This window comes from Hyperoodon ampullatus (assembly GCF_949752795.1).
Source record: "Hyperoodon ampullatus genome assembly, chromosome: 1".
In the NCBI taxonomy this organism is placed as follows: Eukaryota; Metazoa; Chordata; class Mammalia; order Artiodactyla; family Ziphiidae; genus Hyperoodon; species Hyperoodon ampullatus.
The window spans coordinates 55,956,661-55,970,314 of record NC_136914.1 but is presented as its reverse complement, the minus strand read 5'-3'; the positions used below and the strand labels follow the sequence as shown (position 1 = coordinate 55,970,314).

The window sequence follows — 13,654 nt, the reverse complement described above, 5'->3', positions numbered from 1 at the left end:
GAGACGCAGGAGGGAAGGGATGTGGGAACAGATGTATATGTATGACTGATTCACTTTGTTATAAAGCAGAAACTAATAAAATAAAAATATAAACCTGACAGATACAAATAGATGGAGAGATATACCATGTTCCTGGATTGGAAAAATCAATATTGTGAAAATGACTCTACTACCCAAAGCAATCTACAGATTCAATGCAAACTACCACTGGCATTTTTCACAGAACTAGAACAAAAAATTTCACAATTTGTTTGGAAAAACAAAAGACCATGAATAGCCAAAGCAATCTTGAGAACGAAAAATGGAGCTGGAGGAATCAGCCTCCCTGACTTCAGACTATACTACAAAGCTACAGTAATCAAGACAGTATGGTACTGGCACAAAAACAAAGATAGATCAATGGAACAGGATAGAAAGCCCAAAGATAAACCCACGCACATATGGTCAACTTATCTTTGATAAAGGAGGCAGGAATGTACAGTGGAGAAAGGACAGCCTCTTCAATAAGTGGTGCTGGGAAAACTGGACAGGGACATGTAAAAGTATAAGATTAGATCACTCCCTAACACCATACACAAAAATAAGCTCAAAATGGATTAAAGATCTAAATGTAAGGCCAGACACTATCAAACTCTTGGAGGAAAATATAGGCAGAACACTCTATGACATAAATCACAGCAAGATCCTTTGTGACTCACCCCCTAGAGAAATGGAAATAAAAATAAAAATAAATAAATGGGACCTAATGAAACTTCAAAGCTTTTGCACAGCAAAGGAAACCATAAACAAGACCAAAAGACAACCCTCAGAATGGGAGAAAATATTTGCAAATGAAGCAACTGACAAAGGATTAATCTCCAAAATTTATAAGCAGCTCATGCAGCTCAATAGCAAAAAAACAAACAACCCAATCCAAAAATGGGCAGAAGACCTGAATAGACATTTCTCTAAAGAAGATATACAGACTGCCAACAAACACATGAAAGAATGCTCAACATCATTAATCATTAGAGAAATGCAAATCAAAACTACAATGAGATATCATCTCACACCAGTCAGAATGGCCATCATCAAAAAAATCTGGAAACAATAAATGCTGGAGAGAGTGTGGAGAAAAGGGAACCCTCTTGCACTGCTGGTGGGAATGTGAATTGGTACAGCCACTATGGAGAACAGTATGGAGGTTCCTTAAAAAACTACAAATAGAACTACCATATGACCCAGCAATCCCACTACTAGGCATATACCCTGAGAAAACCATAATTCAAAAAGAGACATGTACCAAAATGTTCATTGCAGAAGAAGAAAAAAACAAAACCCAAAGGTGGTAGAAGTAAAGAAATCATGAAGCTCAGAGGAGAAATAAATGAAATAGAGACTCTTAAAAAAATAAAAAGATCAATGAAACTAAGAGCTGATTCTTTAAAAAATAAGCAAAATTGGTAAACCTTTAGTCAGACTCATCAAGAAAAATAGTGAGGTCCCAAATCAGTAAAATGAGAAATGGAAAAGGAGAAGTTATGACCGACACCACAGAAAAACAGAGGATCATATGAGATCACTAAGAACAACTATATGCCAATAAAATGGACAACCTAGAAGAAACACACAAATTCCTAGACATGTGCAGTCTCACAAGACTGAATCAGGAAGAAATAGAAAGCATGAACACAACAATTATCAGTAATGAAATGGAATCAGTAAAAAAAAAAAAGAAAAAGAAAAAAGAAAATCCCAGCAAACAAAAGTCCAGGACCATATGGTTTTACAAGTGAATTCTACCAAACTTTTAGAGAAGAGTTAACACCTATCTTTCTCAAACCATTCCAAAAACTTGTAGAGGAAAGAATGCTTTCAAACTCATTCTATGAGGACAACATTAGCTTGATATCAAAATCAGACAAAGATATCACTAAAAGGAAAATTACAGGCCAGTATCACTGATGAACATAATGCAAAAATCCTCAACAAAATATTAGCAAATCAAATCCAACAATATATTAAAAGGATCATACATCATGATCAAGGGGGATTTATTCTAAGGATGCAAGGATGGTTCAATATCCACAAATCAGTGTGATATACCATCTTAACAAAAGGAACCATAAAAAAAATCACATGGTGCATAAAAAGCTTTTGACAAAATTCTACATCCATTCATGTTAAAAACTCTCCACAAAGTGGGTAGAGAGTGAACATACCTCAACATAATAAAGGGCATTTATGACAAACCCACAGCTAATGTTATACTAAGTGGTGAAAAACTGAAAGCATTTCCTCTAAGATCAGGAACAAGACAAGGTTGCATACTATCACCACTTTTATTCAACACAGTATTGAAGTCCTGGCCACAGCAATCAGAGAAGAAAAGAAATAAAAGGCATCCAAATTGGAAGGGAAGAAGTAAAAGCATCACTATTTGCAGGTGACATGATATACAGAAAACCCTAAAGTCTCCACCAAAAAGCTGTTATAACAAATAAAATGATTTCAGTAAAGTTATAGGATACAAGATTAATATACAGAAATCTGTTGATTTTCTATATACAAATAATGAGCTATCAGAAAGAGAAGTCAAGAAAACAATTCCATTTACAATCACATAAAAAAGTATAAAATACTTAGGAATAAATTTAACCAAAGAGGTGAAAGATCTATATTCTGAAAACTATAAGACATTGATGAAAGAAACTGAAGATGATATAAATAACTGGAAAGATCCCATGTTTATGAATTGGAAAAATGAATATTGTTAAAAATATCCCTACTACCCAAAGCAATCTACAGATTTAATACAATCCCTATCAAAATACCCACATTTTGCACAGAGCTAGAACAAATAATCCTGAAATTTATTTGGAACTACAAAAGACCTCAAATAGCCAAAGCAATCTTGAGACAAAAGAAGAAAGCTGCACGTTATCATGCTTCCTGACTTCAGACTATACTATAAAGCTACAGCAGTCAAAACAGTGCAGTACTAGCACAAAAACAGACACATAGATCAATGGAACAGAATAAAGAGCCCAAAAATAAACTCATGAACTTATGGTCAATTAATCTATGACAAAGGAGGCAAAAATATACAACAGGGAAAGAAAGGATCTTCAAGAAGTGGTGCTGGGAAAACTGGACAGCTACATGTAAAAGAATGAAATTGAAAAAACAGAAACAGACCCATAGACTTAGAAAACAAACTTATGGTTACCAAAGGGGAAAGGTGGTGGGGAGGGATAAATTAGGAGGTTGGGATTAATATATGCACACTACTATATATAAAATAAGTAATCAACAAGGACCTACTGTATAGCACAGGGAAGTCTACTCAATACTCTGTAATAACCTATATGGGAAAAGAATCTGAAAAAGAATAGATATACATATATGCATAACTGAATCACTTTGCTGTACACCTGAAACTAACAACATTGTAAATCAACTATATTTCAATATAAAATAAAAATTTTTTTAAAGTATGGAATTATAACATTTTCTCACACCATATACAGAAATAAATTCAAAATGGATTAAAGACCTAACATAAGACCTGAAACCGTGAAACTCCTAAAACAAGACATAGGCAGTATACTTTTTGACATAAGCCTTAGACGTATTTTTTTGGATCTGTCCTCAGGCAAGATAAACAAAAGCAAAAATAAACAAATGGGACCTAATCAAACTTAAACTTTTGCACAGTAAAGGAAGCCACCAATAAAATGAAAACACAGCCTACTGAATTGGAGAAGATATCTGTAAATGATACGTCATATAAGAGGTTAATTTCCAAAACAAATAAACATCTCATACAGCTCAGTATCCAAAAAACAAACAATACATATTAAAAAGTTGGCAGAAGATCTGAATAGACATTTTACAAAGAAGATATACCAATGGCAAACAGGCACATGAAAAGATGCTCAACATTTCTAATCATCAGGGAAATGCAAATCAAGACCACAATGAGATATCACCTCACACCGGTCAGAATGACTACCATCAAAAAGACAAGAAATCGGGCTTATCTAGTGGCGCAGTGGTTGGGAGTCCACCTGCTGATGCAGGGGACGCAGGTTCGTGCCCTGGTCCAGGAGGATCCCACGTGCCATGGAGCGGCTGGCCCCATGAGCCATGGCTGCTGGGCCTGCGCGTCTGGAGCCTGTGTTCTGCAGTGGGAGAGGCCGCAGCAGTGAGAGGCCCGCGTACTGGGAAAAAAAAAAAAAAAAGACAAGAAATGATAAATGTTGGTGAGTATGTAGAGAAAGAGAACCCTAGTTCAATGTTATTGCGAATGTAAACTGGTTTGCGGAAAACAGTGTGTAGGCTCCTCAAAAAATAAAAAATAGAACTACCACATGATCCAGCAGTTCCACTCCTGGATATATATCCAAAGAAAATGAAAACATTAATTTGAAAAGATATATGCAGCCCAATGTTCACAGCAGCATTATTTACAATAGCCAAGATATGGAAGCAACTAAACATCTACCAAAAGATAAATGGATAAAGTAGATGTGGGGTGTGTGTGTGTGTGTGTCAGGAAAACAGAACACTACTCAGCCATAAAAAAGAATGAGATTTTGCCAGTTGCAATAACATGGATGGACATGTACCATATTATGCTTAGTGAAGTAAGTCAGACAGAGAAAGTCAAACACTGTATGTTTTCACTTATATGTGTGGAATCTAAAAATATAACAAATGTCAGTATAACAAAACAGAAAGAGACTCACAGATATAGAGAATAAACTAGTGATTAACAGTGGGGAGACACCAGATAGAGGTATGGGATTAAGAGATACAAACTGCTATGTATGAATAAATAAGATACAGTATGTAATAATGTACAGCACAGGGAATATAGCCAATATTTTGTAAAAGCTTTAAATGTATTATGATCTATATCACTGTGTTGTACACCTGAAATTAACATTGTAAATCAACTATACTTCAATAAAAATATAAAAAATAAACAAATACCACAGTGAAAAAGCCAATAGAAAGGAGTAGAATGAAGATGCATTGGTAGAAAATAATTAGTAATTGTGCAAAATCTCCAAGAAGGCAGAGAGGGAATAGAATCTAGGGTATAATTAGAAGTATCATTTATATAGAGAAAAAGAGATAACTTTCATTTTAATAAAAATGGACAGGAGTTAAGGACAAGTTCAGGCAGTTTCATTTTGCTGCTTCTGTTTTTGTTACTATTTTGTTGTTTGCTTGCTTTCTTGTTTTATATTTTTATATTTTAAGTGAAGTAATCTGCAGAACAAGTGAGAATGTGAGGTGACAAAGGTTTGATTAGAGTGGAAGTTTGAAATAGTGTTTGGGTAGAATGGGTGCAATAATTGGCTAAAGACACAAAAGCATTGTCTGTCAGCTTCAGGTTGGTGGCCACCAATTTATCTAGAAACCCATCTGGCCAATGAGGGGATTCTCTAAGAAAGAGTAACCTATGGATCAGTGCTGGGAACATGGACATCTGTCTTCTACTGGTTGGCTGTAGCAGACAGAAGCAAGCTAAGAAATGTTTACTACTGCAGCTAGAGGGGTTAAAATGGTAGAATGATGATGATCAAGACAGGTTGAAAAATAGTGCTGAGGAATGTGAAAAGGTCTATGAAATAGAAGTCCTTACATGGATTGGAGAATGGATGCTATTTGGATTTTTAGCTTCACACAACCTAGTTTTTCCTTACCTATGGTCATGCAAGAGATAAGTGTACGATCTAGGACCAACAACGGTGCTTTCTTACTCTCAGCACAGAGTCCTTGCAACGTCATTAAGATGTCAGGTTGAGTATTATCAGTAGATGCCTGTGAAAAGGGCAGAACTCAGAGCACTGCCTGATGCTGGAGAGAAGAACAGCACAGGCTGAAACACAGAAGGTCAGAGAACCATGCCAAACCCAGCCCCTCCTGCTAGCACTACTTAGTAAAGCATCTGTGTAACTAGTAGCTGGGGTATAATTGTTGTAGAAAATTAGTTCTTCAGCTAATCATTTGCCTTTAAGCCAACATGACTATAGGATAGCTAATCACTAACATTACCAATAGTATTTCTAAAATAAGCCATTTCAAATAGAATTAAAAAGCATTCTGAGTAGCCACCTGAATTGGTGTTATGTTTTTTATTATTTCCTTTTAAGATGACATAAAATGTTTTTGGCCTGGAAAATGTGCTTTAGAAAACAATAAGATCGGAAAATGCTTTTTGACAGGACAATATATTACAACTGAATAAATGTCATATTTCATTTCATGTATGGCCCTTTCAGCAGTGTTAAATTTCTTTAGTTATTCCATACATTGATTTTCCCCCTTTCAACTTAAGTTGTCCTTTTCTGTTGTCATGATCTAATGGAGAGCTGGCTAAGGACAAATTTACAAGATGAATCCTATCAGTGGCCCACTGGAATAACTCTTCATATTCAAAGAAGGCGCCACCTTCTCAATTTAATTATAAGCTTGACAATTTCAATTTGGATGTATAACTCCATTTTGACTAACCTTAACAAAGCCCCTTATTTGATTTTCCCATTAAGCCAGCCTGGCTCTTTAACATTTTTGAATGCAACATAAAAAGGAGAATGTTTTCAATACAGGCCATTCTTCTAAAAATCTGTTCGGAAACAAAAGGATGTGTTAATAAGCAAGTACTTGGATAAAATTAGGTCCTCAAGAAAAGTTCAGGGTGGATACTAAAAACATGTTGAATTAGATGATGTATTTTTGCTAACAAATGTGTATCTAAATATTTCCTATGGAGTACAACTACCATTATTAGACCAATCATAAGTTAGAAAGACTATAACAGTGTTTACTTTTAAGAAATATTTAAGCTGTCACTTGTTACCTACCAACACACATATGTAATGCCCTTTAACGTTACCTATGTTAACCTTATTTCCAAATACTTTAACTGAGCATTTTAAAACTAAGTACAGGTTGACTAGAAACTCCAGGGTCTGGGGACAAAATCCTGGTTTCTACTGCAAAACCAAGGCAAACAAATTTATTTAATTTTGTTTGAGAATCAGAAAAAAAAAGTTTGCTTTGTATTTACAGTATGACACATTTTAAAGATGCAGTAAATGTTATACAATTCCATGTCCTAGAAACTATAATATGATTTGTTTATGGTTTATCTTTGCCTTATTGATATGTTTACTGAGATCTACATTTTAAAATTTTTAAAGGTTTTGTTAGAAAATATCTTTAATCTGAAAGTCTTCAAACTGTTTGGGGCTTATGAGGATGACTGACTATTTGTATTTATTATTTCAAAAACATGCTGCTTGGAAAATAATGGAGTATAGACATTATCAAACTATCATCCTAACAAAATACATTGGCAAGTAAGATACTCTCATTTTTCTTAGGACCAACATGCATACAAAAATTCTATAACCTTTCTAAGAACAGTTATTGAATAGTCATTTTTTAAAAATGTTAGACATTGTATTAATGTTGGTGCAATTTCTTCAACTATACAATATCTGAAAATACACATTGGAAGTGCCATATTACTGAGAGGCAGTGTTGTGTAATGGGTAAAAGTACCAGGTACTTGAACAACACTGCCTTGGCTCCAGTTCCAACTCTACCATTTAATAGCTGTGTCGCCTTGAGATAGCTACCAAACCTTCTAGTTCCTTTGTTTCCTCATCTTTAAAATGGAGATAATAATAGTACTTACCTCACAGGATTGCTGTGAGTTAATTTATGTCAACTGTTTAGAACAGCGCCAACACACAAGAAGCACACAATAGATATTAGCAATTATTATAAGCTGTTATTATACTTGGAGCTAAACCGCACACATTTGCCTTTCAAGTACTACTTTTGTGCAGGTGCTATATCCACCAGGGGTCTTTAAGTTCAGGTAAACATTGAGACTTACAAGAATATCATAGGCTACCTTGGCACCAGTTTACCTAGAAGGTTATAGGACAGGAAATATATTTTTCCAGGCAACACCAGGCATTTCTCTCCACAGGAGTCCCAGCAACTGTAGTTGCCATGGCAGTTCACACAGGGGTTGGGGAGCTATCTATGCTTTCCCCAGGTGACAGCCCAGGTGCAAGGGTATGGGATCTACATCAGCGGGCATTAGCAACCTCATGCAAAACACATTTCTGACAAAGGTCTTGTATCCAGAATGTGGAGAGTCAGAGCAGTAAGCACAAGACATTCTGGTGTTCCGACATGACGTAGATGAGGAACTTACAAAATTAAAAGAAGGAATAATTAGCATGTCTTTCTTGGATATTCCTCTTAACTATCAATAATTACAGTAAGATTTGAACAAAGATTTGCCAGCAAACATTCCACTCTGATGTAGTTGTTGAGGACTTTTATCACAGGTATTTAACTTCGAGTTTTGTAAAAAGATCCAGCCATTTTATGTATACATGAACAAAATTTTGACATTTTATGAGGAAAAAGAACATACCTTTTATTGTTGTTATAATCCTTTTCCACAGCAAAGGCTTGCAGACGCACATCTAACTAGGACCAAGCCTTTTGTCTGAAAACATTCTTAGAACTGGACAGACTGCACTGTAGCTTAACTGAAATCACAGATTACATACCACAAAGCACAAAAGAGACATTACAATAAAACTAAGATCTGTCGAATGATAATATTGAGAAGGAGTCTATTTAGATGGTCTTAACTTGGATTATTTGCAAAATACATCTTGCAGTTAGAGCTAACACTGAGCATCATCTGTATATTCATGTAGATCCTCAAAAAAAAAGAGGCAGAACTTATGAACTATGTCTGATTTATTTTTGAACATTGACAATATTGAAGATCTTATTGTGACATTAATAGACCCATAAGTTCAGTTATTTTGAAACCACATCAGTATTGTAAGAATAAGCACAAGTCACTACCATAAGAAAGATGGCTATATTCCTATTTACTATGGTAAGAGAACAGACTTCCAGTTTATATAGATCACAGGCCTTTAATTTGGATCAAGATCTTCTTTATTTTTTTTAACCTCATCCACTTTTATGGAAAGAAGTCAACAGGAAGCTGCTTACATGTACTTGCATGCAAATATTTACATATAACATTAGGAGGTTTCAGGGCCTTAGAAGCCATTTCATTTCTCAGTTGATACCTTGTGATCAAGAACTCTTCATCCAAATCAGAGAGGATTGTTACCAGATGTTAGGAAAAATAGCTCGTTTTATGACAAACATTTCAAGTTACATTTACTTAGAAGCCTTTTCAGTTGATGAAAGTGATTTGCAATGGTAAGAGAATTTTTGGACCTGAGTTTTATAGTCTGATTGGTTTATTCTACCAGGCCTTTAGAGTAAAATAACATTCTCGCTTGCACAGGTACACTTGTGAAATTCAGAAAACTTTGTTCAAGAAATTGAACACAGAGATCCCAAAATGGTACATTAGCCTACTCAAATATGCTGTGTTTCCACAAAGGGAATTCTTTTGAATTCTTCCCTTGGAGGATTTATCATTAAACTAAGCCTGGTAAGAGGACTTATAATGCTTTTTGGAGACATGAAATTGTGCAGTTATTCTCTATGAGTAGGCCTGAGGCACTGCTTAGGCCTCAAAATTCCCTACCATTTGCTTGGCTTGTCTATGCCCCTTGCTTGTGTGGCTTGTGATCTGGCTAATAGCAAAAAGTCAGGCCTCTTAGGGCATATAGCTCTTGGACCTCAAAGATCCTCATAGAATGTCTTACAAGCTTTCCTCATGAAATAACAGTATTCTTGCAGCAATTGTCCTAATCTGTCTGCAAAACTAGTTTTCATGCTCTCCTAGAGGGATAATTTGTCCTGTGGTTTTCTTCAGTCTACTGGAGAAGTCCTACTACAGTCATTTAGGATTTTTAAATAAATAGATTTGTCAGAGGCCAGAATAAGAAACCGCAATGGCACAGACAGGGCTTTGCTGATTCAGTGAGGAAAGAAGACAAGTCAACTTCCACATTTTAAGTCATGAATTTCACTTAAACCTTTCAAGACTATAGGTTTATGTATAAAACCCACTTGTATGGGTGGGTTCATTTGCTTCAAAAGCAAATGAAATAAATACAATCTATACATGACAAGATTACAGAGTCAAAAGGAGAAGAGAATGTCAGTTTTAGGGTGGGAAGGCCAGAGGCCCTGGTGAAATCCTGAATGACAGCAGGTCCCTAGGACCTTCTTCTCCAGAAGACTTAATGGCAGTACAGAGCCCTCAGAATACACCAAATAGTTTCATGTTTGAAAGAGAAGATTACCAAGGATCCTCAGTACTATTCAGGTTAATTCATTTAGAAAAACTTTCTTCTTACTACAGTGAGATTGGAAACTACTTTCAGAATCTAACTAGCTCTAGGAGGTCTTTAATGAAAATTGCTAATTATTAAACAGCAGATTTTAGCGTGCAGTTTGTCCACAGAGTAACGTTAATTACAAAGTATGTTATTCTATTCAAAGTCTGTCTTTTTTTAAGTTGTGTACAGATTCAGAAGTTATAAGTGTTCTCTGAAATACACGTGAGTGCTTCATGAAATCCTGTTTAATGTTTGTAAAAAAAATTTGTCATTCCTGACACATACAAAGATTTTACATTTCTGGCTTCAGTAAGTAAAAAGACTCAAAGATGTGTAGTTTTCAAGTATTACTGCCTTTCAAATTACATATTTTTTGGTGTTACCTTTTCAAGGATTTCAGGGTTGGCATATAATGGGGCTAATTAAATTTTCCACCGAGGAAGCAGCCAGCTAGACCACTGCCCCAGGCACATAACCTGAGCTTACTACTTTCCTTCGCTCATTTATTGTGTGTGTGAGATGAGATTCCTCAAACTGCAAACTGAGTAGAGTACTCAGGCCAGTCAGCTGCTGATGGATTTCAGTAACTACAGAGGCAGTGTTTGAGCCTCACCTGACAGCACACATCATAGCCAGGTGACAGTGGAAGCACATCTTCCTGTGTGAGTTGGCTGTGGATGACAATCTGCCAAACTAAAATAATGGAAGAGGCATTAGTTATATAAAAATGAACCAACTGGGGTTAGCTCTAAAGTATTTTGCAAGATTCTAGGAATATCACCTCATTTTGCACTGAGATGGTTTTAGTGGACAACCCAGAAAACATAACAACAATTACAAAATAGAATCATGTGGGAAAAGGTGTCTTTTAGTAATTTCATTGGTATATCTTTATAATTAAGCAATTTTGTCAGCCTTCACAAGAAACAAAGGAAATATTTAATAACAACTATGTGGCAGTCTACTAGGCTCTTTACACATGTTATTTAACTTCAATAAGTACTCTTTTCCTATTTTATATCTGAGGAAACTAGGATGAAAACAGTTAAATGATTTATGTTACTAAATGGCAGATCTGGAATTTAAACCAACTTTGACTGAAAAGATCTGTTTTAATACACTGCCTGATAGGTGTAAGAATTACGTGTTTTTTAAAAAAGAGACTCTTGTAGGTGGATTTGGGAAATATTCATGAAAATGAGTGGTATACATGCATGTGTATATGCATATGTGTGTATGATATGTATCGTAGATTATGAATTCCCCAAGATTTTTCAGTTGTTGTTTTATTAAGTTACTTATATATGACATAGCTTTTACTGTAGACAGTCGTTTCTTATAAAAGGAGTGAACATTAACCCTGGAAGTATGGAGATCCATTACAAAGAAAGCAGTGACCATCTGTTTCTTATGGTATGATATAGAAGGTACAGAATTGATTTCACTGAAAACCAAGAAAAAAAAAACTAAGCTATCATCTTAGAAAATAGAATATGGAACTACTTATGCATCAGATGACTAGATTAATGGTTAAAAATAGATTGATGTGATAATTTACATAGGTATATAAAATGAGGAATAACTCATTTGTTTCTGGGATAAAAACAAAGTGGCACATTTCATTTTCTGTAACATTAAATCTCTTTAAATTCCTGATTACATTCTCTGAATAATAGTTTGTTTTTTGTTTTTTTTCTACAGTTGGACAGTGTCACCTCCCTGATCCAAGCAGCCAAAAATTTAATGAATGCTGTAGTGCAAACAGTGAAAATGTCTTACATTGCCTCAACCAAGATCATCCGAATTCAGAGTCCTGCTGGGCCCCGGCACCCAGTTGTTATGTGGAGAATGAAGGCTCCTGCAAAAAAACCCTTGATTAAAAGAGAGAAACCAGAGGAAACTTATGCAGCTGTCAGACGAGGCTCAGCAAAGAAAAAAATCCACCCAGTGCAAGTGATGAGTGAATTTAGAGGAAGACATATCTACTGAAACCACTATTCTACTCTAGTGTTTATATTACAAAGTCCTGGCTAAACACACTGCTTTATTTTTACACTTGATTAGTTCTGTAAGTTCACTAACTTAGAATTTAACCCAAAAATAATGTAAAACATTGAAAGCCTAACCAACATGAGCAACATATATTTGGGATCATGCCATTGTCATTTCTCTATGGCCAGAATCTAATAAGTAATCAACAAATGCTTGTTGAATGAATGAAATCTTCAGGTGTCATTGAGCCTTTCCCAGCACAGAGAATATCTTATATTCATTACTAAATGAACACAGGAGACTCAGATGAGTCCTGTTCATCTGTAACAGCTTAAGTATACTCACCCTTTTCATTTTGAATTAAAATAGTGATATGAGCTCTTGACTTGGTTTTCAATGGAAACAAAAGATTTCATAAAATACTTTCCCATTTAATCTCCATACTTCCTTTATCTGATGTAACCTGACAGACATGTGTGATTCCTTCTACAGGAAAAAAAAAAAAATTCCATCTCTAGATATTTGTAACAACTGTCAACTGATTGGGCTAATATTCATCAGAAACTAACCATGCTTGAGCAATCAAGTTACTTTTTGGATTTTCAAGGTCCGCCTTAATTATTTATGAAACAATTTATTAACATTATAAAGTTTACAATGAGTTTTCATGCCACAAATGTGCATTTCAGGACTCCACTGTGTTCAGCAGTTCTGCACGTTGAATTCTGGATTTAAAAAGGCCCACCAGAATACTACATATATGGAGGAAGAGTTATCATCCATTGGGGAAATGGGCATTTAACTCTATCCCCAAGCAAGTAATGACTGATAACAGAAATTCAAGGAGTTCTGCATGACTCCCTTTGTATCACCTTGCAAGTGTAATTAAAAGGAAAAGGCCAGTTTGAAAAACATTTTGTCACTGAGTAAAATATAACTCAAAAAATGTGTGTGAATTGTACCACTGAACTCTGAAGTAGAGTTAGTGGCAATGAAGCTAGAGTGATTTTAATAACATTTTTAAAAATAAAAGTCACTGAGGTCATTTTATAACTGCAGTCATTGTGCTCATCCTGAATTGAGTTCATAATGGACTTTATAATAGTTTCAGAGTCTAGTGTGTTGCTTCTCTCTTTCTACTTCTTTCTCTGTGTCTCTGGAGGAGTTAAGTTTCAGTTTTACCTTTTCTCATGCACAGAGTTCCCATTCACAGGATTTTAAACATGAATGTCCTATTCTACTTTATCAAAATTATACCCAAATCGTAACTTTACTTTGTAAAACATTTCCATCAATGAATTGTTTCAACAACTATGCCATCTTAGTTTGACTAGGTAAAGTTTAAACATGTAACATCAGTT

The 13,654-nt window shown here is 35.2% G+C and overlaps 1 protein-coding gene across 1 annotated transcript in view; it reads left to right on the top strand.

Moving 5' to 3' along the window:
* Positions 1-12,290, top strand: part of CTNNA3 (catenin alpha 3) — a gene marked incomplete at both ends in the record, with an annotated part of 1,638,358 nt that extends 1,626,068 nt beyond the window's left edge. Inside the window, 1 exon segment of the mRNA XM_079710492.1 lies at positions 12,003-12,290. Coding sequence (XP_079566618.1) covers positions 12,003-12,290 — 288 coding nt within the window.
* Positions 12,291-13,654: the final 1,364 nt, after the last annotated feature.